This window comes from Trachypithecus francoisi, unplaced genomic scaffold (assembly GCF_009764315.1).
Source record: "Trachypithecus francoisi isolate TF-2019V2 unplaced genomic scaffold, Tfra_2.0 Lachesis_group13, whole genome shotgun sequence".
NCBI lineage: Eukaryota > Metazoa > Chordata > Mammalia > Primates > Cercopithecidae > Trachypithecus > Trachypithecus francoisi.
The window spans coordinates 102,996,791-103,024,120 of NW_022681458.1; the positions used below are offsets into that span (position 1 = coordinate 102,996,791).

A 27,330-nucleotide genomic window follows, 5' to 3' on the forward strand; every position below is an offset into this window, starting at 1 on the left:
GATTTTTGTTGGTTCTGCATTCCATATCCCTAGCCTTCTTCTCCCTATACCCAATAAACTGGATGTAGTTGCTTAGAATTAATTTTTGAAAAAAAAAATTGTTTTTAAACAAGATGTGACTACATTGCCTAGACTGGAGTGCGGTGGTATTCATGTGTGCCTATCATAGCACACAACAGCCTCAAAGTCCTGGACTCAAGCAATCCCTGCCTCAGCCTTTTGAGTGGCTGGGGCTATTGTGCCAGCTAGAAGTAATTCTTTAACCCTTTTGTTATCTCCCAATCTTCATTATCACCTACAATTATTAAAATTCCATTACCCCATAACTGTCTACTGAATAATGGTACTCTCAGAGTAACTTAATTAGCACGATGAAGCCATAAAATTTGTGTTCTTTTTTTCCATTTTTTGTTTTACTATGACACACAGGGACAAATGAAAGTGCAAAATTGTTATTATTCTGTTATTTAGTCATGGGCTTAAAATATTAGCATCTGAGCCACTTTTATACAGTAGACATGGTTCCTACACTTCTGGGTTTCTATGCATAAGTTGTCTAGTCTTTTAGTTTGTGAACATTTTTCTAAAAATGAAATTTCAATTACATCTGTGTTGTTTTTGACAGGAAATTGTGAAACAAGTTGTTCCAAGATCAGATGCAGGTTTTCTGTACATAAGTTTCCTTGTCTTTTAAGTGTGTAGACGTGTTTCTAACATTTCAGTTTTCATTACATCTCTGTTGTTTTTCATAGAGAAATTGTGAACTAAGTTGTTCCAAAGATCAGTTCCAATGTTCCAATGGTCAGTGTATACCAGCAAAATGGAAATGTGATGGCCATGAAGACTGTAAATATGGGGAAGATGAGAAAAGCTGTGAGCCAGGTAAAAGGATTGAAGTGATATTTTGTTTAGTTAACATTGTACCTTGATAGAATTTAAATGTAAGCAGCAATATGCAGAAAACAGTGGCAAATACGTCATATGTTTACGATGTTTAAGAAATGGTCTGCAAATCTGTGGATAAATTAATTAGTGTGTTCTTCATATGTTTTGAAAGTGTTTTGGAAGATAAGATCGTTACTTATGAATGGAATCCAATCATAACTTCCCCAAATTTGATTTTCTGGTATCTATATCATATTATAACATTTGGAATTGTTTCCCCAAGATAGCAAAGTAAAATCTGTTGAAATTATAAGTACAGTAAAAGACAGGTTTTTAGTTATAGAAATGATGATTATGAACTAGAATGTACCCATTTCACTGTGATGCTAGCTAAGAAGAAGCATATTGTATTGTTTGTATTTACATCTTGGGCCAAAATTTGAGTAAAGTTAGAAAGCAAAGCCAGAAAAAATGATACACTATTCAATTTATGTGGTAGGTGGCTCTATAAATATACTCATTAAAATACTTCATTTTAATTATATATTTTAATTACATTATCTTACAGAAAAATATTACTGGTGGAAAACTATACTATAATGTATATATGACCATAAAAACATTACCTTGAGAGACTAGGCCAGAGTCACAGCTACAAGACTCATACATTACTATGATCCAGTACCATGTCCCTGGACCATATTGTTAATTGATCACTTATTTCTTTCTTACTAAATACAGACATGTTATTAGACTCCTTATGTACACAGATCCCTAGACAAACACTGCCAATTAAAAGGAGTTAAAACTCAAGGAAAAAGCTTTTTAGTATCCTTGAGCTAAGGAATTCAGACCACGAAATCATTAAGTAAGTACAATAGACTACATAGTGGTCTAACATAAGGCCAGAAGCCCAGACATTTGAATGCAAGCCTAGCCAACTCAAGCCCATAGACAGAGGCAGCTGTCATAATTTCTGTCAATTAATTAGACTGGGTAGTATTTACATCTTGTGACTAATACACTTACAAATATTACAAACTTGCCAACATTATACTTGTAAATAACATTTAGCTGCTTGTTATTCTTAATTTCTGCATCATAAAGGAACACTGCACATTCTGTTAACTCTGTTAATTGCACATGTATTCATATTTAAAATCCCCAAACAATGAAATTCTTAGAACCTATTCAAATACTTTATTTATGTCAATGCAACGAAATAGATGTCATTGGGTCTATGAGACCATGCCAAGATTTCTACTTTGTGCTTTATGCAGTGAATGTAAATTAACATACTCAAAGGTTACTAAATATTATTACAGTTTTGAAAGTAATTTGAGACTTCAATTATTTAAAATAATTTAATTTAAAATTGTAAAAATAAAAACTCGTGTAACACTTCAAAATCAAAGGGATGAAGGATATCAAGGTTGTTTTTTTCTTTCTATGGACTCTTGAGTAAAATTCTTACTGCACAGGCTATTACATCATGAAGTATATTTAATATAATGCAATAATGTTATAAATAATTATAAAATTATTTAAATAATTTAAATGAATCTGTAATACCAGTCTTTAAATATATTTATATAGTATAAGCTATTTTTATTACCATCTATAAATTCATATACTTATGTGTTTATGTTTTTATTTCTAAAACCTGTTATTTTTACTCAATCTCAAATTTATAATTGTATTCAGCTTCTCCTACTTGCTCATCAAGTGAATATATATGTGCCAGTGGTGGATGTATTTCAGCATCTTTGAAATGTAATGGAGAATATGATTGTGCTGATGGTTCAGATGAGGTAAAATATATTGTTTAATTAAACTATTTGAATTACATGAATTAGGTTTGGGCAAACAGATGTAATGAAAATAAAGGGAAGAATCTTGATTCTTAGCACAGTTTAACATGTTGGATATGTACACTGAATGCAATCATTTCAGCAAATACCTGAATCTTCATGCTGTCCATATACTAAAGCTCATTCTCATTTGTAGAAGTTATATTCATTAAGACAAAGTGAAAGAAAGTGCATGGTATAATAAATCTCTAGTATTACAAGCTGCATGTTTATTTTGCCCATGATTGTGTCATTATCATTAATGAAAACTGCAGTGTCCATTTGTATTTGAACAGATGGACTGTGTGACTGAATGTAAGGAAGATCAGTTTCGGTGCAAAAATAAAGCCCACTGTATTCCAATTAGATGGCTGTGTGATGGAATTCATGACTGTGTGGATGGCAGTGATGAAGAGAACTGTGACAGAGGTAAGGTATTTGTGTATGTGAGTGCCTGTAAATGAGAGAATGAAAGTTAAGGTGTTGTGCAGAATATACAGTGTGTGCTAGAGGCAGAAGATAGACTCTTTAAATGATTCTCTTTCCTCTTCCAAGTTTCATTACATAGCAGCCTGGTCTAAATATGCAAAATCCAGATCATTGTCAGACAGAGCATAATCTCAATCTGGGCATGACAAACACGATCACTGGGCAAGAGTTTACTGAGTGTCTACCATTTCAGACTAGATGCCAGGTCAAGTATAGGGATATGTGGAGAATACAGAGAAAGTAGTCAATAAAACCATGACTACAAAAGTATATCCTGAATTTTCTGTACATTCTTTCCTTTCACATTGCTTGCCTTACTCTGAAAACATAAGAACAACAGATGGCATACTCAATTGCACACATTCATATGCTGTATGATATATAGGTTATAGGCCGTGCCCCAAATCCCTAAATTTCCTGATTGCAATATCATTGAGAAAATAACCTACATTTTTTTTTGTCAGTCTAAAAGACAACTTTCCATTTTGTCATAGATTATTTCCCAGCTACGCGAAGATCATTTTCTGACAGATAACCACATTTTAGTTTCAAACCACCACATTAAACGTAGCAATGGTTACTACTTAGAGTTATTTCCGAAAGCAATTATGTGCTGAAGATTAAAATGATCACAAATGAATCCATGTTTGCTATTTTCATTTTGTTAAATACATGTTTTAAATGCAAAATTTCTTGTGACCTGCTTAAAAAGTCTCTCAATAGAGTTTGCACTTCTTGGTGTTTGGAAGATCATTAATAGAGATGGTACTACATATTGCCCCGTGATTCAAGGCACTTGAATGTGCACTCTGGGTTTACATACTTTAAATCTGTCTCACATGTTTACTTTTGTGAATATGTAGTCACCTAAGAAAAGTAGTATTTTACTTTCTTTAATATTATTTGAGATGTTTATGGATATCTCCATCCCAAACCTGATAAATTATTGTATTATGAAGAAAAAAAATAGTTTTTTTGTTTGCTTTTTTTTTTTATAGCTCCTTGCAGAGCAGGGCTAACTCATAGGCAGTGCACCCAAAGTAGGCCTTCAATTTCATTTTGAATTTGCTGTTTATAATAGAGAGCAGTAAAATGTTAAATGTCCATAACGGCTCTTTCTACCTTAGGCTAAGTTCTCACACTCACTTTCTGTAATTGGTCACTCTAGAGACAGCAAACGTTGTGGACAGTCTCGCAGCAATAACTCATGTGACTTTTGTGTTCAAAGGTTTGGGGATGACGATTAAGCTACTCCTTGTTTTCCATATTCTAGCGAATCACCTCTGTTGCTCAGCTTCAATCACTACCACCCGCCTAGTTCATTCTCCCATTGCTTCTTGCTTGGACTGGCATAATGCCACCTAACTGGTCTCCCGTACATCCTATTTACTGTTACAAGGTTCATCTTATGTAAGTGACCCTCCGATTATGTCAGTTTTTACTCAAGATACCTGATTCCATACAAACAATTCAACCTAGTAATCAGGGTTACAAGAAAATGACCCCATTTTACCCTCCCAGGCTTACTTTCTACTGCGCCTCTTTATGTATTGTATCCTAGCCAATCTAGAAAATATCAACTACCTTTCAGATCTAAAATTATTCTACTAGATATTTAATCTTAATGACTGAAAAAGAGTTGAGAGCCTTTAATTCAATCATTTACAAATGTTTCAAAGCTCCCTTCCCCTCCATTCATACCTCTAACTTGGTTTTCTTTGCTGCTGGGTAATTAAGCTCCAATGACATATTTTAGTGGTTAAATTATTTGATCCCATATGAATGTACCATCAGGCATTACCACTTTCAGATTTCTAGTATTTAATTTACTCCCAGGAAGTGGCGTAGGTATTAGGTAAAGGCATTTTAAGGCATTGGGGAAATGGGATGCCAGAATAAACATCTTTTTGTTAAATCTCATTTCCATTCATTTCCAATCAGGATACACATGAGCTAATAGTAGCTGAGTGTTGGGAACTGGAATATATGAGAGCTGAAGGATAAACATAACACATTTTCCCAATGAATCAGTTTTACTAGTTTACTTTAAAAGACAAAAATTCAAAATATTCTGGAATTAAAAGCTGCATTCATACTTTTGAAGGTAAAATATATGGCCTCAAGGAAGTGTGGTGCTTGTTCTGACCTGAGCTTTCAAACTTTACACTTTGTATAATACTGGTGGAAAGGATTGGGGGGTTCTCTTTTGAGTAATTATCAGCTTAACAATGTGTAAGTTAGTCAAATAAATTATAAAGTATTATCATGTATTAAAGCTTCTCTCAACCCAATTAAGATGAGAACTCTAGGTGTTTATTTTCTGTGATGATGCACTTGACCAGATTTATATGAACTTGTCAAGGCCTCTGTTATAATTTAGATATATTATTGTTAATTAATATATACTTTTCTGTTTTCCTAATATTTCCTGTTGAGCCGATTAAGAACATAACTAGGAAACTGGAATTTTAATTCAGCCAATCTCTTTAAATTATACCTTTTTTGTTGTTTATATGCGCTTTATGCCATTTCAAAATAAGGAATTTTAAGTGAGTCTCAGGATGTCACGGTAGCCCCATGATGCATTTTTTTTAAATACAAATTTTTTGGAGTACAACATCAAGTCTTTAGTAGGTTACCACAACACCTTTGCCTTTCTCTTATAATATAACTTCATTTATAGTTCTCTTCTTTTAAATAAATCAGTGGCATATCCAACACTCATGTGGAGAAAATTATAATGTTATCTAATGCAATACCTTAGGGAACTCAGCTGTGGCTCCTCTAGATCTAGTTACCATCAGTTCTTCCCCAGATTGCCATGACCGCTCTTGAAATACGTCTTTTTCCTCCAATGTTGTCTTTACTGTCTCTCTCTTCATTTCTAAATTCTCAACACCAGAGCTAGAGTTTTCATTCTACAATCCAACTGATTCTATCACTTCTTAAATTAAGCCTTTTGCTACTGAATGTGAGTTATCAGAGATTTGTGTAACACGTCAGGACTCAGAGCAAGAAGAATTATTTGATCTTCATAAGTTCGGGCACATTATTCCTTCCAAAGTACATCTGCAAGAGGAACAATGGCTCTTTCTGGGTATTTTCTAGGCTTTTAAGGATGACCACTGTCACTGCTCTGCCCCATATTTTGGTGAATGTATGTGTGTTTAAATATGTTAATACCTTCAGTAAGTCAAATATAGACAACCCATGAATCAAAGCTCTTACCTATATATGAGGATTAACTAGGTAGTATAACCCTTTGGAAGCAATCTAATTTATCTTAATTCTGTACTCTGATATTTGTATTGTTTCCCCAGGTACTTCTTGCACCTATGACCCTATACATTAACTGTACCTCTTTTATAACATATAAAAAAAAACTGAGTCCCAGAGATATTAATAGGGTTATCCAAAGCAAGACTAGAACCCAGAGTTCCTAACTCTCAAGTCCTAAAACTCCACTGTATATTGCTATACCTCCAGACATATAACCCAATGTGTTCGTTACTTAAGTCCTTTGCATGTGGTAGATGTGCTTAAGAATTGTGTATTAGAAGATTTTTGTATTCCTGATGTTTTTATTTATTTGTTAAAAGAGAAAAATGCAAACATTTTAAAAATCCAAAAAATAATGCTTTACTGCACAACATTTATTAAAAAAAAAACCTGAAATATTGTATGATATGGCCAAATTCTTATTGCTGTTAGAAAATTATTTCTTTGTGATTTCGATAAAAATTTTACTGGTTATTCTAAGTTTTTAGTGATCTAGTTTATCAGTATTTCAGATACAGCTAAATTGCCTAATAATTCTAAAAATGTCTTTTTTTTCAAGAAAAATACAAATTTTAATAATTACAATTAAAACTAAAAAACATAAATTTCTGTGTATTCAGCAACATAAAAATTATGTGAAACAGAGAATAACTTAGATTCTTAAGAACTTTCTTCTAACCTCTTATCAGTATTTTCTAAAAAAAGACATATATGAAAGTAATATTAGAATGTTTTGCAATGTAAACAGTTCAATTTTATTTAAAAAATTGAACATTACTTGTTTCTGGTATTATGCTCAAAATAAATAAATGGAAGCAATCAACTAGATACTGTTTGCTAAGATTCAGAGGAATATGTGTCCTGATGACTGGCATTGATTGTCCTGAATCTCTTTGTTTCTTTTTGTTTTAAAATAAAGGAGGAAATATATGCAAAGCTGATGAGTTCTTTTGCAATAATTCTCTCTGCAAACTACATTTCTGGGTGTGTGATGGAGAGGACGACTGTGGAGACAACTCTGATGAAGCCCCTGATATGTGTGGTATGGCATTTCACGTGGCTCTAGATTACACTTTTATCTTCTGATCTCATGCACCAGCATGAATCAATGAAATGTTGAGGTGAACTACAAATTATACCATCCTGGGGTTAGGTAGATAAAGTGTAATCACAGATACAGCTTTCGTTCAGGTAATAAAAGGATAATCCTGTTCAGAAGTTATGACTTTATAGAGACTCATCCTAAATCTGAACTTGCACAAGTCAACACTATTCAGAAGAGAGATTATGGTCTCTTTGGGTGGATTTAGAGTAATTGACATTTTAATTGAATAAGATTCATATAATAATTTTGGCTTCACATCAAATTGGAGTTTTAGGTGAATTTTGGAGGGGTACAGATGAGCAAATTAAAAATACATGAATAATAAAATCTCATAGTTTCACAAGCCACCCACTAATGAAATATCTGTCTATCAATCATCTGTCTATTAATCATCTATCTGTATATCTATCTATCCACATATCTATCTGTCTATTTCATTACAAGTCTTAAGCACAGAACTGAAATTAGGAGTTATTTAACATTTAAACCTAAAAAATCTTAACAAAAGTTATTGTTTCTCCAAATTCAAGTTACTCTTGACTGACATTTGTCCCGTGTATGCTTATGAGACCAACAAATATAAAAGTCTAATTTTAGATCAAGAGCATAAAGGATCTCTTCTATTTTAACGAACTTTTTTGGTCTCCGTTCTCACACCTTTTATCTAATCTCTGCAAGAAATTTAATTTCACCTATACTTTAAAGGAAAATGCTCCATGTCAGATATATCTCAGCGGCACACCAGGTAAATTAAAGAAAGAAAATACAACATGAGTGTATGTACTTACAGTTTTTGTTCTATTTGTAGCATCAAGTTAAGGCAGTATTTAGATATAGATGGTGACTTTTCACTACTGATGTTACAGTCGGGGAAAATACAAAAATGCAGGCAGTTTTGTTTTGTTAAGTATTTAAAAGTCGAAAAAAATTAAAAAACAGGCTTTGGAGAGTTTTTTCTATAGATACAACTCATTACGATGAGTAATGCAACTAAGTTGCAGCTTCAGTTTTCTTTACATAATCTTAGAAATAAACTCTGGGTAATCACCGGGGATTATATTGTTTCTGAATCATAATATATTAAACAATATGAGAGCTTATCTACCAACATCAATCCAGAAACTTTTTTTTTTTTCAATTATGTGACTTTTTTTTCTATTCTCTATCCCATTTGACCACAAAACCAGTGAGTGGAATAGAAAATTTTCAATAATCGATGTACGGCTGCACAATCATACTCTCCGAGAGCCACTTCCAGGGCCATGAATTGATTCTCAGGAGCATTCCACAAAGCACAGATGGGAAACCTCATAAAATCCAGATTGACTGTCTGAACATTTTTGCATTTCTCTCAGTGAGCAATATCAACACTGAGTCAAGCTATTATGTGCCAGAAATTGTGCTAATTAGGACAAAAAATGGTTCTTTTTGACAAGGAGATCCTATTCTGCCTGTACAAATAAAAATAATTTTGATACCCTGTATTTCCAGCAATGATAGAATTAATTAAAAGTATGGAAAAGGCAGAGAGAGATTCAATGAAATCTACCTAAAGAATAATACAGACAGCTACAGTGTTGAAGGAGCTAGACTAAAAGACATCTTAAGCAATGTGAATGGGATGAGAAAAGGTATCATTCACTCATTCAATAGACATTTGTTCAGCAAGAGACTATGATTAATTTGGTGATATAATAATGAAAGAAGTGAACATGAACCCTGACCTCACAGAGCTTAGAATCTAGTGGAAGATGGATATTAATGGGAACAAAAATATATACTTAGAAATTATGATATATACTATAAAGAAAAAGTATGGTAATTTGTAAAAGTATGGAACAGAAATATTTTATCAATCATAGGGTATGAGAAATAACATTTTAGTTCAGGCCTGGGAAGTATTTAACTGCTGAATAGGTGAAAAGGATTGAGGTTGGGAGTGGAAGTGTGACACAAAATTGCAGACAAAGGAAATAAGATTCGTGAAGGTTCTGGGCAGGGCAAACCATGGCTTACTCAAGGAACTGAAGGATCTGTGTTCCCAGGAGTTACAGGCACTCCTGGATTTACCAGACTGTAGCCAGATAAACCCACTGTAAACAGGAAATAATGTAAATTGACAGTGTGTGTTTGACTTTAAAATATTTTCAACATATAAAGGATACATCAGGACATAATCCCATAGTAAGTTGAGGAGAACATGTGCTGCTTTCACACTGTCATCAAGTCAGAAAAGCTTAAATTGAACTATTGTTAAATTGGAGATCATCTGGATTTGCTTAGGATGAAACTAGAGGCAGCAGAGGTATCTGCAACCTTGATTAGCTGGAAAGTAATTGGAAATACTAAGGAATTTTAAGCAGAGGAGGTGCATGGTCATATTTAAATTTTACAAATATTGAATAGAAAGGATTATAAGTGGTTAACACCATGGCAGTACTTTAGGCAAGCTATGCTAGTAGCTTGAGTTGAGATGGTAACAGAATATGCTAGCACAATATAGACAGATTTGAAGATTATATAAGAGGCAGAAGAAACTGGATTAAATGATGGATCGGATATGGTGAATGAGAGACAGCAAGTTGTGGAGTATAAAGTGTACGTTGTGTTTGCTTTGTCGTTTGAATGGAAGGGGGTCACACGAAAGGGAACACTTTTACAAGTAAAGATTAGAAGACTGGACTGGGATGCATTTGAGGAGACATTCAAGTAGAAGTTTCAAGTAGGCATCAGATGCTTGATTCTCACACTGAAAGGAAAGAGGTAGTCTGCAGATAGAAATTCGACAACCAGCATAAAATGTAATAAATACAATGGAATATTTAGGATTATGCTGTGTGGAAATAAAGATAGGACAGGAAGGGAATTATCAAAGAATATTGAGTGACAGCAAGGCCCTAAGGGAAAATGAACTGGCAGAAGAGACTCAGGTAAGTGACCACAGAAGGCATTGCAAAAAAGAAGAGTGAGGCACCAGAGACACCAAAGTAATAACATGTTTCAGCAAAGATGTGATGGTTTCTGCAGAGGCAGGGGAAAATGAGTTCCAGAAAAATGATTATTTTTACGTAGGCGTCAACTATTCTTCTGTCTCTGCTCTTAAAATATAGAAATGAGTTGATAGACTACATGTAGATACAGGTAGATCTGAAATTATTTAATAATATGTTAAGAAATTTCCCATCTTTGTATTTCTACTTATTTTTGTACTCTCTCTATATATGCTTTCCAAGTAGCATTGATAAATATTCATACTTGGTGGTATCAGTTGGCCTTGTAGTATGATCCTCTGCAACATTTCTGGCTTCCCAGATGCAGATATTGGGAGAGCAGATGGTTTCATTCATCTAAGTTTAGGGTTATTTTGGATAACTAAGATGAAAAAGAGAAAAGGGCCAGAAAATCCAGGTTATTGGGAAGAAAGTGGATTTCTAAACTTACCTAGTACTTAGAACAGTATCCAATGTGTTACAGGTATTATAGGTTACTATAAATATTAATGGGGAGAAAAGTACAGACAACAGTCATGGGTGAATAGGGAAAAGGTAGCTACATCAATGAGCTAGAGTTAAGATAAAATGGAAGAGTCTTTGCAATGACACTGATTGGATTAACAATCTTTTAAAAAAGAGATTGTGCTCAAAATGGGGCATTCATACCAGTGGTTTCACAAATAAAGTAATTATAGGAAACAGCAAATTTATGCTGCAACTGTTTATACAAGTTGATATTCTTTTTTTTTTTTTTTTTTTTTATTATACTTTAAGTTCTAGGGTACATGCGCATGACGTTTATATCATGTATAACTCCCCAATGCAATCCCTCCCTCCTCCCCCCTCCCCATGATAGGCCCCAGTGTGTGATGTTCCCCTTCCCGAGTCCAAGTGATCTCATTGTTCAGTTCCCACCTATGAGTGAGAACATGCAGTGTTTGGTTTTCTCTTCTTGTGATAGTTTGCTAAGAATGATGGTTTCCAGCTGCATCCATGTCCCTACAAAGGACGCAAACTCATCCTTTTTGATGGCTGCATAGTATTCCATGGTGTATATGTGCCACATTTTCTTAATCCAGTCTGTCACAGATGGACATTTGGGTTGATTCCAAGTCTTTGCTATTGTGAATAGTGCCGCAATAAACATACGTGTGCATGTGTCTTTGTAGTAGAGTAATTTATAATCCTTTGGGTATATACCCAGTAGTGGGATGGCTGGGTCATATGGTACATCTAGTTCTAGATCCTTGAGGAATCGCCATACTGTTTTCCATAATGGTTGAACTAGTTTACAATCCCACCAACAGTGTAAAAGTGTTCCTATTTCTCCACATCCTCTCCAACACCTGTTGTTTCCTGACTTCTTAATGATTGCCATTCTAACTGGTGTGAGATGGTATCTCATTGTGGTTTTGATTTGCATTTCTCTGATGGCGAGTGATGATGAGCATTTTTTCATGTGTCTGTTGGCTGTATGGATGTCTTCTTTTGAGAAATGTCTGTTCATATCCTTTCCCCACTTTTTGATGGGATTGTTGTTTTTTTCTTGTATATTTGTTTGAGTTCTTTGTAGATTCTGGATATTAGCCCTTTGTCAGATGAGTAGGTTGCAAAAATTTTTCCCATTCTGTAGGTTGCCTGTTCACTCTGATGGTAGTTTCTTTTGCTGTGCAAAAGCTCTTTAGTTTAATTAGATCCCATGTGTCAATTTTTGCTTTTGCTGCCGTTGCTTTTGGTGTTTTAGACATGAAGTCCTTGCCCATGTCTATGTCCTGAGTGGTACTACCTAGATTTTCTTCTAGGGTTTTTATGGTATTAGGTCTAACATTAAGTCTCTAATCCATCTTGAATTAATTTTCGTATAAGGGGTAAGGAAAGGATCCAGTTTCAGCTTTCTACTTATGGCTAGCCAATTTTCCCAGCACCATTTATTAAATAGGGAATCCTTTCCCCATTTCTTGTTTCTCTCAGGTTTGTCAAAGATCAGATGGCTGTAGATGTGTGGTATTATTTCTGAGGACTCTGTTCTGTTCCATTGGTCTATATCTCTGTTGTGGTACCAGTACCATGCTGTTTTGGTTACTGTAGCCTTGTAGTATAGTTTGAAGTCAGGTAGCGTGACGCCTCCAGCTTTGTCCTTTTGACTTAGGATTGTCTTGGCAATGCGGGCTCTTTTTGGTTCCATATGAACTTTAAAGCCGTTTTTTCCAATTCTGTGAAGAAAGTCATTGGTAGCTTGATGGGGATGGCATTGAATCTATAAATCACCTTGGGCAGTATGGCCATTTTCACGATATTGATTCTTCCTATCCATGAGCATGGTATGTTCTTCCATTTGTTTGTGTCCTCTTTGATTTCACTGAGCAGTGGTTTGTAGTTCTCCTTGAAGAGGTCCTTTACATCCTTGTAAGCTGGATTCCTAGGTATTTTATTCTCTTTGAAGCAATTGTGAATGGAAGTTCATTCCTGATTTGGCTCTCTGCTTGTCTGTTAGTGGTGTATAAGAATGCTTGGGATTTTTGCACATTAATTTTGTATCCTGAGACTTTGCTGAAGTTGCTTATCAGCTTAAGGAGATTTTGGGCTGAGACGATGGGGTTTTCTAAATATACAATCATGTCATCTGCAAACAGGGACAATTTGACTTCTTCTTTTCCTAACTGGATACCCTTGATTTCTTTCTCTTGCCTGATTGCCCTAGCCAGAACTTCCAACACTATGTTGAATAGGAGTGGTGAGAGAGGGCATCCCTGTCTTGTGCCAGTTTTCAAAGGGAATTTTTCCAGTTTTTGCCCATTCAGTATGATATTAGCTGTGGGTTTGTCATAAATAGCTCTTATTATTTTGAGGTACGTTCCATCAATACCAAATTTATTGAGCGTTTTTAGCATAAAGGGCTGTTGAATTTTGTCAAAAGCCTTTTCTGCATCTATTGAGATAATCATGTGGTTCTTGTCTTTGGTTCTGTTTATATGCTGGATTACGTTTATTGATTTGCGAATGTTGAACCAGCCTTGCATCCCAGGGATGAAGCCCACTTGATCATGGTGGATAAGCTTTTTGATGTGCTGCTGAATCCGGTTTGCCAGTATTTTATTGAGGATTTTTGCATCGATGTTCATCAGGGATATTGGTCTAAAATTCTCTTTTTTTGTTGTATCTCTGCCAGGCTTTGGTATCAGGATGATGTTGGCCTCATAAAAAGAGTTAGGGAGGATTCCCTCTTTTTCTATTGATTGAAATAGTTTCAGAAGGAATGGTACCAGCTCCTCCTTGTACCTCTGGTAGAATTCAGCTGTGAATCCATCTGGTCCTGGACTTTTTTTGGTGGGTAGGCTATTAATTGTTGCCTCAATTTCAGAGCCTGCTATTGGTCTATTCAGGGATTCAACTTCTTCCTGGTTTAGTCTTGGGAGAGTGTAAGTGTCCAGGAAATTATCCATTTCTTCTAGATTTTCTAGTTGATTTGCGTAGAGGCATTTATAGTATTCTCTGATGGTTGTTTGTATTTCTGTGGGGTCGGTGGTGATATCCCCTTTATCATTTTTTATTGCGTCTATTTGATTCCTCTCTCTTTTCTTCTTATTAGTCTAGCTAGCGGTCTGTCAATTTTGTTGATCTTTTCAAAAAACAACTCCTGGATTCATTGATTTTTTGGAGGGTTTTTTGTGTCTCTATCTCCTTCAGTTCTGCTCTGATCTTAGTTATTTCTTGCCTTCTGCTAGCTTTTGAATGTGTTTGCTCTTGCCTCTCTAGTTCTTTTAATTGTGATGTTAGAGTGTCAATTTTTGATCTCTCCTGCTTTCTCTTGTGGGCATTTAGTGCTATAAATTTCCCTCTACACACTGCTTTAAATGTGTCCCAGAGATTCTGGTATGTTGTATCTTTGTTCTCATTGGTTTCAAAGAACATCTTTATTTGTGCTTTCATTTCGTTATGTACCCAGTAGTCATTCAGGAGCAGGTTGTTCAGTTTCCATGTAGTTGAGCGGTTTTGATTGAGTTTCTTAGTCCTGAGTTCTAGTTTGATTGCACTGTGGTCTGAGAGACAGTTTGTTATAATTTCTGTTCTTGTACATTTGCTGAGGAGTGCTTTACTTCCAATTATGTGGTCAATTTTGGAATAAGTGCGATGTGGTGCTGAGAAGAATGTATATTCTGTTGATTTGGGGTGGAGAGTTCTATAGATGTCTATTAGGTCCGCTTGGTGCAGAGATGAGTTCAATTCCTGGATATCCTTGTTAACTTTCTGTCTCGTTGATCTGTCTAATGTTGACAGTGGAGTGTTGAAGTCTCCCAATATTATTGTATGGGAGTCTAAGTCTCTTTGTAGGTCTCTAAGGACTTGCTTTATGAATCTGGGTGCTCCTGTATTGGGTGCATATATATTTAGGAGAGTTAGCTCTTCCTGTTGAATTGATCCCTTTACCATGATGTAATGGCCTTCTTTGTCTCTTTTGATCTTTGATGGTTTAAAGTCTGTTTTATCAGAGACTAGGATTGCAACCCCTGCTTTTTTGTTCTCCATTTGCTTGGTAGATCTTCCTCCATCCCTTTATTTTGAGCCTATGTATGTCTCTGCATGTGAGATGGGTCTCCTGAATACAGCAGACTGATGGGTCTTGACTCTTGATCCAGTTTGCCAGTCTGTGTCTTTTAATTGGAGCATTTAGTCCATTGACATTTAAGGTTAATATTGTTATGTGTGAACTTGATCCTGTCATTATGATATTAACTGGTTATTTTGCTCGTTAGTTGATGCAGTTTCTTCCTAGCCTCGATGGTCTTTACATTTTGGCATGTTTTTGCAATGGCTGGTACCGGTTGTTCCTTTCCATGTTTAGGGCTTCCTTCAGGGTCTCTTGTAAGGCAGGCCTGGTGGTGACAAAATCTCTAAGCATTTGCTTATCTGTAAAGGATTTTATTTCTCCTTCACTGATGAAGCTTAGTTTGGCTGGATATGAAATTCTGGGTTGAAAATTCTTTTCTTTAAGAACGTTGAATATTGGCCCCCACTCTCTTCTGGCTTGTAGAGTTTCTGCCGAGAGGTCTGCTGTTATTCTGATGGGCTTCCCTTTGTGGGTAACCCGACCTTTCTCTCTGGCTGCCCTTAAGATTTTTTCCTTCATTTCAACTTTGGTGAATCTGGCAATTATGTGTCTTGGAGTTGCTCTTCTGGAGGAGTATCTTTGTGGCGTTCTCTGTATTTCCTGAATTTGAATGTTGGCCTGCCCTACTAGGTTGGGGAAGTTCTCCTGGATGATATCCTGAAGAGTGTTTTCCAACTTGGTTCCATTTTCCCCCTCACTTTCAGGCACCCCAATCAGACGTAGATTTGGTCTTTTTACATAATCCCATACTTCTTGCAGGCTTTGTTCATTTCTTTTTCTTCTTTTTTCTTTTGGTTTCTCTTCTCGCTTCATTTCATTCATTTGATCCTCAATCGCTGATACTCTTTCTTCCAGTTGATCGAGTCGGTTACTGAAGCTTGTGCATTTGTCACGTATTTCTCGTGTCATGGTTTTCATCTCTGTCATTTCGTTTATGATCTTCTCTGCATTAATTAGTCTAGCTGTCAATTCTTCCACTTTTTTTCAAGATTTTTAGTTTCTTTGCGCTGGGTACGTAATTCCTCCTTTAGCTCTGAGAGGTTTGATGGACTGAAGCCTTCTTCTCTCATCTCGTCAAAGTCATTCTCTGACCAGCTTTGATCCGTTGCTGGCGATGGGCTGCGCTCCTTTGCAGGGGGAGATGCGCTCTTATTTTTTGAATTTCCAGCTTTTCTGCCCTGCTTCTTCCCCATCTTTGTGGTTTTATCTGTCTCTGGTCTTTGATGATGGTGACGTACTGATGGGGTTTTGGTATAGGTGTCCTTCCTGTTTGATAGTTTTCCGTCTGACAGTCAGAAGGACTGTCTGTTGGTCTGTTGGAGATTGCTTGAGGTCCACTCCAGACCCTGTTTGCCTGGGTATCAGCAGCAGAGGTTGCCGAAGATAGAATATTGCTGAACAGCGAGTGTACCTGTCTGATTCTTTCTTTGGAAGTTTCCTCTCAGGGGTGACGCCACCCTGTGAGGTGTGGGGTATCAGACTGCCCCTAGTGGGGGATGTCTCCCAGCTAGGCTACTCAGGGGTCAGGGACCCACCTGAGCAGGCAGTCTGTCCGTTCTCAGATCTCAACCTCCGCGTTAGGAGATCCACGGCTCTCCCCAAAGCTGTCAGACAGAGTCGTTCACGTCTGCAGCGGCCCCCGCTCTTTCCCCTAATGGACTGCAGCTGTGCGCTGTCCGCAGAGGTAGAGTCTACAGAGACAGGCAGGCTTCCTTGAGCTGCTGTGAGCTCCACCCAGTTCGAGCTTCCAGCGGCTTTGTTTACCTACTTAAGCCTCAGCAATGGCGGGCGCCCCTCCCCCAGCCTCGCTGCTGCCTTGCGGATAGATCGCGGCAGACGGCTGTGTTAGCAGTGAGGGAGGCTCCGTGGGCGTGGGACCCTCCCGGCCAGGTGTGGGATATATTCTCCTGGTGTGCCTGTTTCCTTAAAGCGCAGTATGGGGTGGGAGTTACCCGATTTTCCAGGTGTTGTGTGTCTCAGTTCCCCTGGCTAGGAAAAGGGATTTCCTTCCCCCTTGCGCTTCCAGGTGAGGCGATGCCTCGCCCTGCTTCAGCTCACGCTGGTCAGGCTGCAGCAGCTGACCAGCACCGATTGTCTGGCACTCCCTAGAGAGATGACCCCAGTACCTCAGTTGAAAATGCAGAAATCACCGGTCTTCTGTGTCGCTCGCGCTAGGAGTTGGAGACTGGAGCTGTTCCTATTCGGCCATCTTGCTCCGCCCCCACAAGTTGATATTCTTAATGGCAAGCAACAGAAACTGCCACTGTGAATCACAAATAGAAATTTGTTGAAATCCACCAATGTAAACAACCTCCTAGGAGAGTGGTGGCTTAGGTAGGATTAGAGTAAAAGGACATAGGGTATAAGAAACTTAAGGAGCTAAGAAGCCTCATTGGTTGGTTTTCTCATGTGAATGTTGAAGTCATCTAAGATGCTAGAATGAATTTAAATGGAGATCTTAAAAGACTATGGTGGAATGTGCTAGTCTTCAGTAAACTGGGATGGAGATGATGTTTTTGAAGTTGATTAGAAAATAGTGGTGTGAAGATGTAATCAAATGTCTAGCCTTCAAAATACATCATTTTGTTTTAGATAATGGAAGTAATAGTTTATTTCAGATAATAGAAAGTAAATATAGGATAAGGCTATGGAAGCTGTAGTAGGAAACTAGGATGTTTTCAAACGTGAGATGACATGAGGTTTGAGCAAATTGAGAGACATTCCTAAAAGACCTAAAGAGGAGGGAGTATATTTAGAAAATGGACCAAATTTCACTTAAAGCAAGGAAGTCAGGGATGGAGTGCAACTTATTTAAGAAGCTGTAATAAAGTTGTATTGCTCAAATATTGAGATGGACAAAGGATGAGTCTGCAGGATTGGCAGGAACAAGATAGTGAGAAGTCTATTAGGCCATTCAAAGTATCTTAAATTGTATTCTCAAGGAAATTGATAACTGTAGAACAAATGGTTACATGAATATGTTAGACTGATTTTTTTTCTCATAGCTTTTTGAGGCTCTGAGGATGGAATATGAAGCTGGAGACATTTAGCATATCTCTCTGTAAAAGATAATAAACACTAAGCTATTGTAACTGGTAGAGATGGCTAGAAGATGTCAAACCTAGGGACAGTAGCAACAGGACTTGGTCACTACTGAGAATTGATGGTCAATGGGAGGAATACATTAGAATAATTCCAGACTTTTGGCAATGATATGCCACCAACTGAACAATGGAAATAAAGTGTGTTTGAGAACAAGGGGTTAAGATGAGATGATAAAGAGTTGAGTGATGAGCTTGTTAAATTTGAAACTGTTGAGGGGATGTCGTACAACCAATTGTGAGATGTTTGAACCAAATAGAGAATTGAAAGTCTTCAGGATGCAGTGGAAAGTAAATCAATGAGAGTGAATAAACATGTATAAGCAAAGAATTCAAGTGTGAGAACATCAGGGGAACAAGGACAGAGTCCTGGATAATTTCACATCTAAGGATGAAGACTAATGACAGATACTTCCTGCTTTAAGAGTGGAAGACTTCAGATGAGATAGTAATAGAGGAGACAAATGTAAAATGCCCTGGCTTTCGCTGTGGTATTTTTAAATACACACAAAAACATGCACATTAAAAATGAATAGCTAAGATCATCTATGTGCCTCAAATACATATCTAAACTTTTGTTTACAGAGACAAAGAGTAAGAAATCAAGCTAGAATACTGTTGGGATTTTTGTTTGTTTGTTTTCACTGAATGACCTATTTTCAATTTTGGGCCTGTAACATATGCTTGCTCCGGCTCTATGCTGTGTGAAATTGCTCTTTGAGATAGCTAAGTGTCCTGCCATATTGCATCATTGTAGGCATAAATTAATTTGGTACACTAAGTCAAGTCAGCTAACATAAGGCATCTGGAAATGAGACCATAAAGTTTGGCTCTTTCTTATTTCCTTGAAGATCCTCAGCTGTGCACATATTTCTGTAGTTAATATAAATAACTAGAATCATCGCATATTTTTCTGGTAGCCACTAGTAGGGAATTGTCACAGCAAAAAAAAGGTATTTAGAAAAGTTAGCTTATGGATTTGAAAAGAAAGAATAAAAGAGAAAGGGAGAATGTTCTTTATAAATCAATGTACCCGAAGGAGCTCCTTTGTTTTTTCTTCTTTTTCTTCAGTCAAATTTCTTTGTCCATCCACAAGACCTCACAGATGCAGAAATAACAGAATATGCCTACAGTCTGAGCAAATGTGCAATGGGATTGATGACTGCGGGGACAACTCAGATGAAGATCACTGTAGTGGTAAATGCGTTTAATGTGAAATAATTCAGTGATGGCTACAAGGTTCTCTGATGACTTGGGGTACAAACATTTTTAAAAATACATTTCTTACGTGGATGTCTGAGGGCATTATTTTCAGACATTTGATCTTCTGACAAGGTATAAAAATATTCCACCAGCATTTCATTTGCCTTATAGCTATGCACCTTTATCCATAGTTCCCACTAACGACTCTAGAAAATATTAATCCTGGAGAAGCAATATAGAGATTTTAAAATGCTCCTTGTTTAAAGACTTAATTCTTTGAAGAAAGGGAGTTTATATAGATTGTATGTATATGCAATTCCTTTTTCCGAATTCTGAAGTTCAAAAACCTTTTAATGTAAAAGACTTATGTTTGCAGCAAAATCATTTGGAGACAAAACTTGACCTGACCCCTAATTGGAGCCATTTAATATCATTCTCTAAAAAAATTCCACTTAGGGTAAATATTTTTAAATTTTTCTGTAGCTATCAGTGTTATTTACTTAAAGTAAACACACTGTCACTTTCCTAAAATCTAAACATTTCAGAATGTTTAAAAATTTGACCCTGGCCGGGCGCGGTGGCTCAAGCCTGTAATCCCAGCACTTTGGGAGGCCGAGACGGGCGGATCACAAGGTCAGGAGATCGAGACCATCCTGGCTAATACGGTGAAACCTCGTCTCTACTAAAGAATACAAAAAAACTAGCAGGGCGACGAGGCGGGCGCCTGTAGTCCCAGCTACTTGGGAGGCGGAGGCAGGAGAATGGCGTGAACCTGGGAGGCGGAGCTTGCAGTGAGCTGAGATCCGGCCACCGCACGCCAGCCTGGGCGACAGAGCCAGACTCCGTCTCAAAAAAAAAAAAAAAAAAAAAAACTACAAAAAACTAGCCGGGCGAGGTGGCGGCGCCCGTAGTCCCAGCTACCTGGGAGGCTGAGGCAGGAGAATGGCCTGAACCCGGGAGGCGGAGCTTGCAGTGAGCTGAGAGACGGCCACAGCACTCCAGCCTGGGTGACAGAGCGAGACTCCGTCTCAAAAAAAAAAAAAAAAAAAACAAACAAACAAAAAAAAAAAACAAATTTGACCTTGAGAGCTTCAAATCGAGGATTGTAAACCCATGTTTTTCATAGTAGTTAGTAAAATTTTGGAGATATTTCATGCTCAATAACTGTGTTTTGATTCTGTGGAGCACTAATCATTTTTTGTATGCCTCTATAGGTAAGCTGACATATAAAGCAAGGCCTTGTAAAAAGGATGAGTTTGCTTGTAGTAATAAAAAATGCATCCCTATGGATCTCCAGTGTGATCGACTTGATGACTGTGGAGATGGTTCCGATGAGCAAGGATGCAGAATAGGTGAGCTTGTTTTCTGTTAAGCAAAGTACCGGGATATACAAGTCTAACTTCTGCTTGTACATGACTAAAATTTTCTGGATGGAAATATTGTTCTTCAAAATATGCTTTACTGATGCCCTTTTTCAAAAACCTTTGCCAAAGCAACCTTAGAATACTACTTAAGTTAATTTCAGACTGTATGAAGTGGACAAGGTTGACTTTGTAATGAGTACCCTTGTTAAAGCAGAAGCTGAGAAATCAATATTCAAATATAGAAATTGATGTCAGCAATGTAATCTATATCATTTAGTAATTTATCTTAGACACATTTAGTATTTTTAAATTTTATAAACAGTGATATTTAGTTGAATGGTAGTAAAGGTCTTAATTTAGTCAATTTTTTAAAAAAAACTACTCCATTGCCGAATCATTCTTACAGAAGATGTGATTATTTTTTTAGCTTGAGTGCCATGATACTTGAGTTATTACATCCTGATTGCGAATAGTTTATGTTTAACTAATGCTTGGTATTTGACTTTTTTGTATTAGATAAAAGTAATTAAATTTATGATCCTAAATTCAGTTTGCTTACAGAAGTCACACAATATTTCCTACTTTTGGGTCATTTCCTTTCTTTTTTATTTATGCATCTAAAATGTTCCTAACTTAGGGATGAAGCAATACCCACCAGGATATGGCTACATGTGTCTAAACCGTGGTATCATGCCACTGACCTATTTTAACTAATTGTAAAATATTCAAGTCAGTGGGGACAAATAATAGTTACAATTATAATAAAGTTCTCATATTTGTCAAAAATTTGATTTAAGTAACTTAGAGAAAATATAATGTTATCCTTATAATAATGTCCCTCTCATTTATTTAAAAGAGAAGTTCTTCCAAAACGTTTTCCTGAATGGGAGATAAAGCAGTAAAATTGCAACTGCTCTCCTGGAAATTACAAGTAACTTTTTGTCCATCCCAGAATGTTGCAGCTTGTAAACAACGATTCTGAGCACATTACACACTCAAATGTTACTCTTCATATGTCTGTCCAGCATAAAAAAAATGAAATTTAAACTGCTGATTTAGCCGACTTGCTTGAGTAACTTAGCAGTAGCCTTGATTGAGTTTACAAATATTAAGCATAGGTTAGCAATAAATGCCTCAATTTCTAAGTAGCTTATAGGAAATGCTTTGGCTCTCAGAGAAGGATGTAGTACTCATATATGGTGCTGTAATAAAGATAGCCTGTCATTAGAATCATTGACTCCTGACTTACTTTAAAAAAGTATGGTATAGCTTAAGAGCAACCCTAAATATCAGCTGTTAGCAGCTTGTTCTAATCTGTATTTAATGTTAATGAGTTCAGTTTTTATACTTCTATACATTTATAAGACATGGGGCTTATATGGAGAGAAGACCTTATATACTCAAAAAGAGTTATCTATGGAGTAATAAATACCATTTCAAATATTTTTAAAAAGTAAATTCCCCACTTGAGGAATTAGAATTATATTAGTTTTGATCATATTTTTAAATACCAGGTCCTACTGAATATACCTGTGAAGGTAATGTGAATCCATGTGGAGACGATGCATATTGTAATCAAATAAAAACATCTGTTTTCTGTCGCTGTAAGCCTGGATTTCAGAGAAACATGAAAAACAGACAATGTGAAGGTAGAGTACTTTTCCTCAACAGCTTGCTCGTAAATCTTTGGGTTATGAAAAGACTCCCAAGACTTCTAAATTGTGAAATCACAGGGCACTGATTTTCATCAAAATGATGTGTATCTACGGGATACCATTTCACTTATGAGAATGAAAGTCTCTGGGGTCAAGAGCTTGTTTGTTTGTGGATCTAAGCTAACCACAACAGAGGCTACAAAGCTTTTTCTATAGCAAATTCAGAGCTGCAGGAATTTCAATTCTATTGCTACAATACTGTTTTGAAATGCAAATAATGAAATTGCTGGTTCAGGAACTATTGGAAAATTAGTCTTGCTTCATGAAAAAAAAATATGTGTTTATGATTACCCATTTATCTTGAGTGTGGCATTTGCAATACTGAAATAGGTAAATCATATTTGGAGAGTCATGGGCTTTTATCCTAAAATCATGTTTTAAATAGATCATAATGTGTCTTTAAAAATTCAAAGTCAGGATCTACATAAATCTGTCAACTTACTTGAGATCATTTAAAAATTGAGTATGTAGGATAGCCAAAATCTTATAGTAAATAAATAAATATAATCTACGTCAGTGTTCTAACTATAGAACCATGAAATACAGACCCATATGCACTTTCTACAAGTTTCTCCAATAAAACTGCTATTTGTATTCATATTCACATTATTGTAAGTGCAGCCAAACTAAAATAACTAAGTCTGGCTTATCCAGGCTAAATTCAAGTCTTCAAATGCTTTTACCTACCAGCTTGCTTTTGTTATGTCTCTCTGTGATATTTTGGGGCTAAGAAAAATGATTTTACTTTGTGTTAATCAAAACGGAATTTTTTAAATCAATTGGTTCTACTCACCCAAAAAGGGGATAAGTGTAGTCACGTCATGTTTATCTACATTTTGAGTTATATGTGTATTTGGATTATTCGTGACATTGGATTTTTCCATTACCGTGAGATTGAAAGCTGACAGTCTAGGTTTCCTATATTTTAGTTAACAAATGAATTATCTTTCAAACTATGGTATTTATTTTTCCACGGCTCTATCAATTACATATAAACACACACACATACACAATTCTTTCCAGATTTTAATTTCAATAACATTTATTTTCTAATATTTATTTGTGAGTGGGTTTTCTCTGTATGTATGTACTAAATTTAAAATTATATTCTTCAACTTTTCTTAATTTTTTTTTATTATACTTTAAGTTCTAGGGTACATGTGCATAACGTGCAGGTTTGTTACATATGTATACTTGTGCCATGTTGGTGTACTGCACCCATCAACTCGTCAGCACCCATCAATTCATCATTTATATCATGTATAACTCCCAAGGCAATCCCTCCCCCGTTCCCCCTCCCCATGATAGGCCCCGATGTGTGATGTTCCCCTTCCCGAGTCCAATGGTCTTTACATTTTGGCTTGTTTTTGCAATGGCTGGTTCCGGTTGTTCCTTTCCATGTTTAGGGCTTCCTTCAGGGTCTCTTGTAAGGCAGGCCTGGTGGTGACAAAATCTCTAAGCATTTGCTTATCTGTAAAGGATTTTATTTCTCCTTCTCCTTTATTTCTCCTTCACTGATGAATCTTAATTTGGCTGGATATGAAATTCTGGGTTTAAAATTCTTTTCTTTAAGAATGTTGAATATTGGCCCCCACTCTATTCTGGCTTGGAGAGTTTCTGCTGAGAGGTCTGCTGTTAGTCTGATGGGCTTCCCTTTGTGGGTAACTCGACCTTTCTCTCTGGCTGCCCTTAAGATTTTTTCCTTCATTTCAACTTTGGTGAATCTGGCAATTATGTGTCTTGGAGTTGCTCTTCTCGAGGAGCATCTTTGTGATGTTCTCTGTATTTCCTGAATTTGAATGTTGGCCTGCCCTACTAGGTTGGGGAAGTTCTCCTGGATGATATCCTGAAGAGTGTTTTCCAACTTGGTTCCATTTTCCCCCTCACTTTCAGGCACCCCAATGAGACGTAGATTTGGTCTTTTTACATAATCCCATACTTCTTTCAGGCTTTGTTCATTTCTTTTTCTTCTTTTTTCTTTTGGTTTCTCTTCTCACTTCATTTCATTCATTTGATCCTCAATCGTTGATACTCTTTCTTCCAGTTGATCAAGTCTGAAGCTTGTGGATTTGTCACGTATTTCTCGTGTCATGGTTTTCATCTCTGTCATTTCATTTATGACCTTCTCTGCATTAATTATTCTAGCTATCAATTCTTCCACTCTTTTTTCAAGATTTTTAGTTTCTTTGCGCTGGGTACGTAATTCCTCCTTTAGCTCTGAGAAGTTTGATGGACTGAAGCCTTCTTGTCTCATCTCGTCAGAGTCATTCTCTGACCAGCTTAGATCCGCTGCTGGCGATGAGCTGCGCTCCTTTGCAGGGGGAGATGTGCTCTTATTTTTTGAATTTCCAGCTTTTCTGCCCTGCTTCTTCCCCATCTTTGTGGTTTTATCTGCCTGTGGTCTTTGATGATGTTGACGTACTGATGGGGTTTTGGTGTGAGTGTCCTTCCTGTTTGTTAGTTTTCCTTCTAACAGTCAGGACCCTCAGCTGTAGGTCTGTTGGAGATTGCTTGAGGTCCACTCCCGACCCTGTTTGCCTGGGTATCAGCAGCAGAGGTTACAGAAGATAGAATATTGCTGAACAGCGAGTGTACCTGTCTGATTCTTACTTTGGAAGCTTCCTCTCAGAGGTGTACTCCACCCTGTGAGGTGTGGGGTGTCAGACTGCCCCTAGTGGGGGATATCTCCCAGTTAGGCTACTCAGGGGTCAGGGACCCACTTGAGCAGGCAGTCTGTCCCTTCTCAGATCTCAACCTCCATGTGGGGAGATCCACTGCTCTCTTCAAAGCTGTCAGACAGAGTCGTTTGGGTCTGCACAGGCCTCTGCTGCTTCCCCTGTCGTTTTTTTAGCTGTGCCCTGTCCCCAGAGATGGAGTCTCCAGAGACAGGCAGGTTTCCTTGAGCTGCTGTGAGCTCCACCCAGTTCGAGCTTCCCAGCGGCTTTGTTCACCTACTTAAGCCTCAGCAATGGCGGGCGCCCCTCCCCCAGCCTCGCTGCTGCCTTGCGGTTAGATCGCAGACTGCTGTCCTAGCAATGAGGGAGGCTCCGTGGCCGTGGGACCCTCCCGGCCAGGTGTGGGTATAATCTCCTGGTGTGCCCGTTTGCTTAAAGCGCAATATTGGGGTGGGAATTACCCGATTTTCCAGGTGTTGTGTGTCTCATTTCGCCTGGCTAGGAAAAGGGATTCCTTTCCCCCTTGCGCTTCCCAGGTGAGGCAATGCCTCGCCCTGCTTCAGCTCTGGGTGGTCGGGCTGAAGCAGCTGACCAGCACCGATTGTCCGGCACTCCCCAGTGAGATGATCCCAGTACCTCAGTTGAAAATGCAGAAATCACCGGTCTTCTGTGTCGCTCGCGCCGGGAGTTGGAGACTGGAGCTGTTCCTATTCGGCCATCTTGCTCCCAACTTTTCTTAATTTTTAATTGTATTCCACAGCAAATATAACCTGCACACTACATTCTTTATTTTAAATTGCTATGAATCTATTTCTTCATATTATTTTGTAGGACAAATGAGTAACTTTTGAACTCTAATAAAATGTTCATCTATTTTTAATAAATAAATTTTGATATTAAGGAAAATAGCTCTATTTCAGTGTCAAAGAAGGGTAAGACATAACTTGGATTCTATAATCCAAAAATTTAAATGTGTTTCTACCCTTCACTTATGTATCTGAAAAAAATGCATAAGAAATTGCTATTTGATGTTAAAGCCCAAACACTTCAATCAGAATATCTAAAGGGAAAAAAGGAAAGAGGAATGGTAGAAGAAAGTAGAAGGGGATTAACAGTTGCTGAGTGCCAGGTACTGTTTTGGGTACTAGGCATGTGTGGAATTCCTCCATCCCCTTCAAAACCTCATGATCCAGGCTTTCTAGAGATGAGGAGAAAATGATGGTTTGGGCCAGTATGGAGACAAGTGAGGAAGTTGAGGTTTTATCAAATCATGCAGAATATTGCTTATTTGGATTCTGTACCAAAGGGAAACCATAGTGACAAATAACTGCCTGTTCAAAGTTACAGGTGCTGAACAAAACAGAAATATTTGTTGTAACTGTGATGGTTAAGTACTGACAAGATGCATTCCACTTCATTCCTGTAAAATATTTATTAAAAACAACTAAATACACTTTTCTGCATCTCTTTACTCTACATCTCAATCAAATAGCAATGTATTGTCATGAGAATACTTATGTGTTCTCAGGTAAAGTATCACAGTAAAGTCAACAAAATCAGAAAACCTGAGTGTAAGCCCTGACGTTCTGATTTACAAGTGTCACTACCACTGAGCTTTAGAACATTGTTGTGTGCTACGCAAAAGATAGTTATTGATACTGTGCTAATTCTTAAGTTCTCTTATTCAAGGGAAGGATTTATCTCACAGATTTATTAAGTAATTAGGAGATTATAAGTGATAAAATGAGGCAGGGGAAATATGCTGGTTAAACACAAAAGTAGAGGAGGAAAAGAGAGGAAGATTAGACAGTTCCCTAGAATAATCTGGCCTCAATCCTGGCTGTTCATAAGCCCTTAAAATTAGAGTCATGTGCCAAACTACATGACTCTAATTAAATCACATGAATACTGCCTGTGATTTATTTATTTATGCTAGTGATTTAGAGTTATGTATTCATATATAGGCATGCAGTTTTTTGCTTGCTTAATTCACATAATCTCAATACAGCCCTTCTTGTTACATGGTCACTTCATACATTTGAGTCCAGAAGTGTGTTAGAGA

At 37.1% G+C, this 27,330-nt stretch overlaps 1 protein-coding gene across 1 annotated transcript in view; it reads left to right on the top strand.

The window, feature by feature from the left end:
• LRP1B (LDL receptor related protein 1B) overlaps positions 1-27,330 on the top strand; it is a 303,637-nt gene that overhangs the window by 133,315 nt on the left and 142,992 nt on the right. The window contains exons 17-23 of the mRNA XM_033229413.1: positions 753-882; positions 2,590-2,696; positions 3,032-3,164; positions 7,423-7,545; positions 19,383-19,508; positions 20,729-20,866; positions 22,393-22,527. Of these exons, the coding sequence (XP_033085304.1) occupies positions 753-882; positions 2,590-2,696; positions 3,032-3,164; positions 7,423-7,545; positions 19,383-19,508; positions 20,729-20,866; positions 22,393-22,527 (892 nt within the window). The remainder of the gene's footprint in view (positions 1-752; positions 883-2,589; positions 2,697-3,031; positions 3,165-7,422; positions 7,546-19,382; positions 19,509-20,728; positions 20,867-22,392; positions 22,528-27,330) is intronic.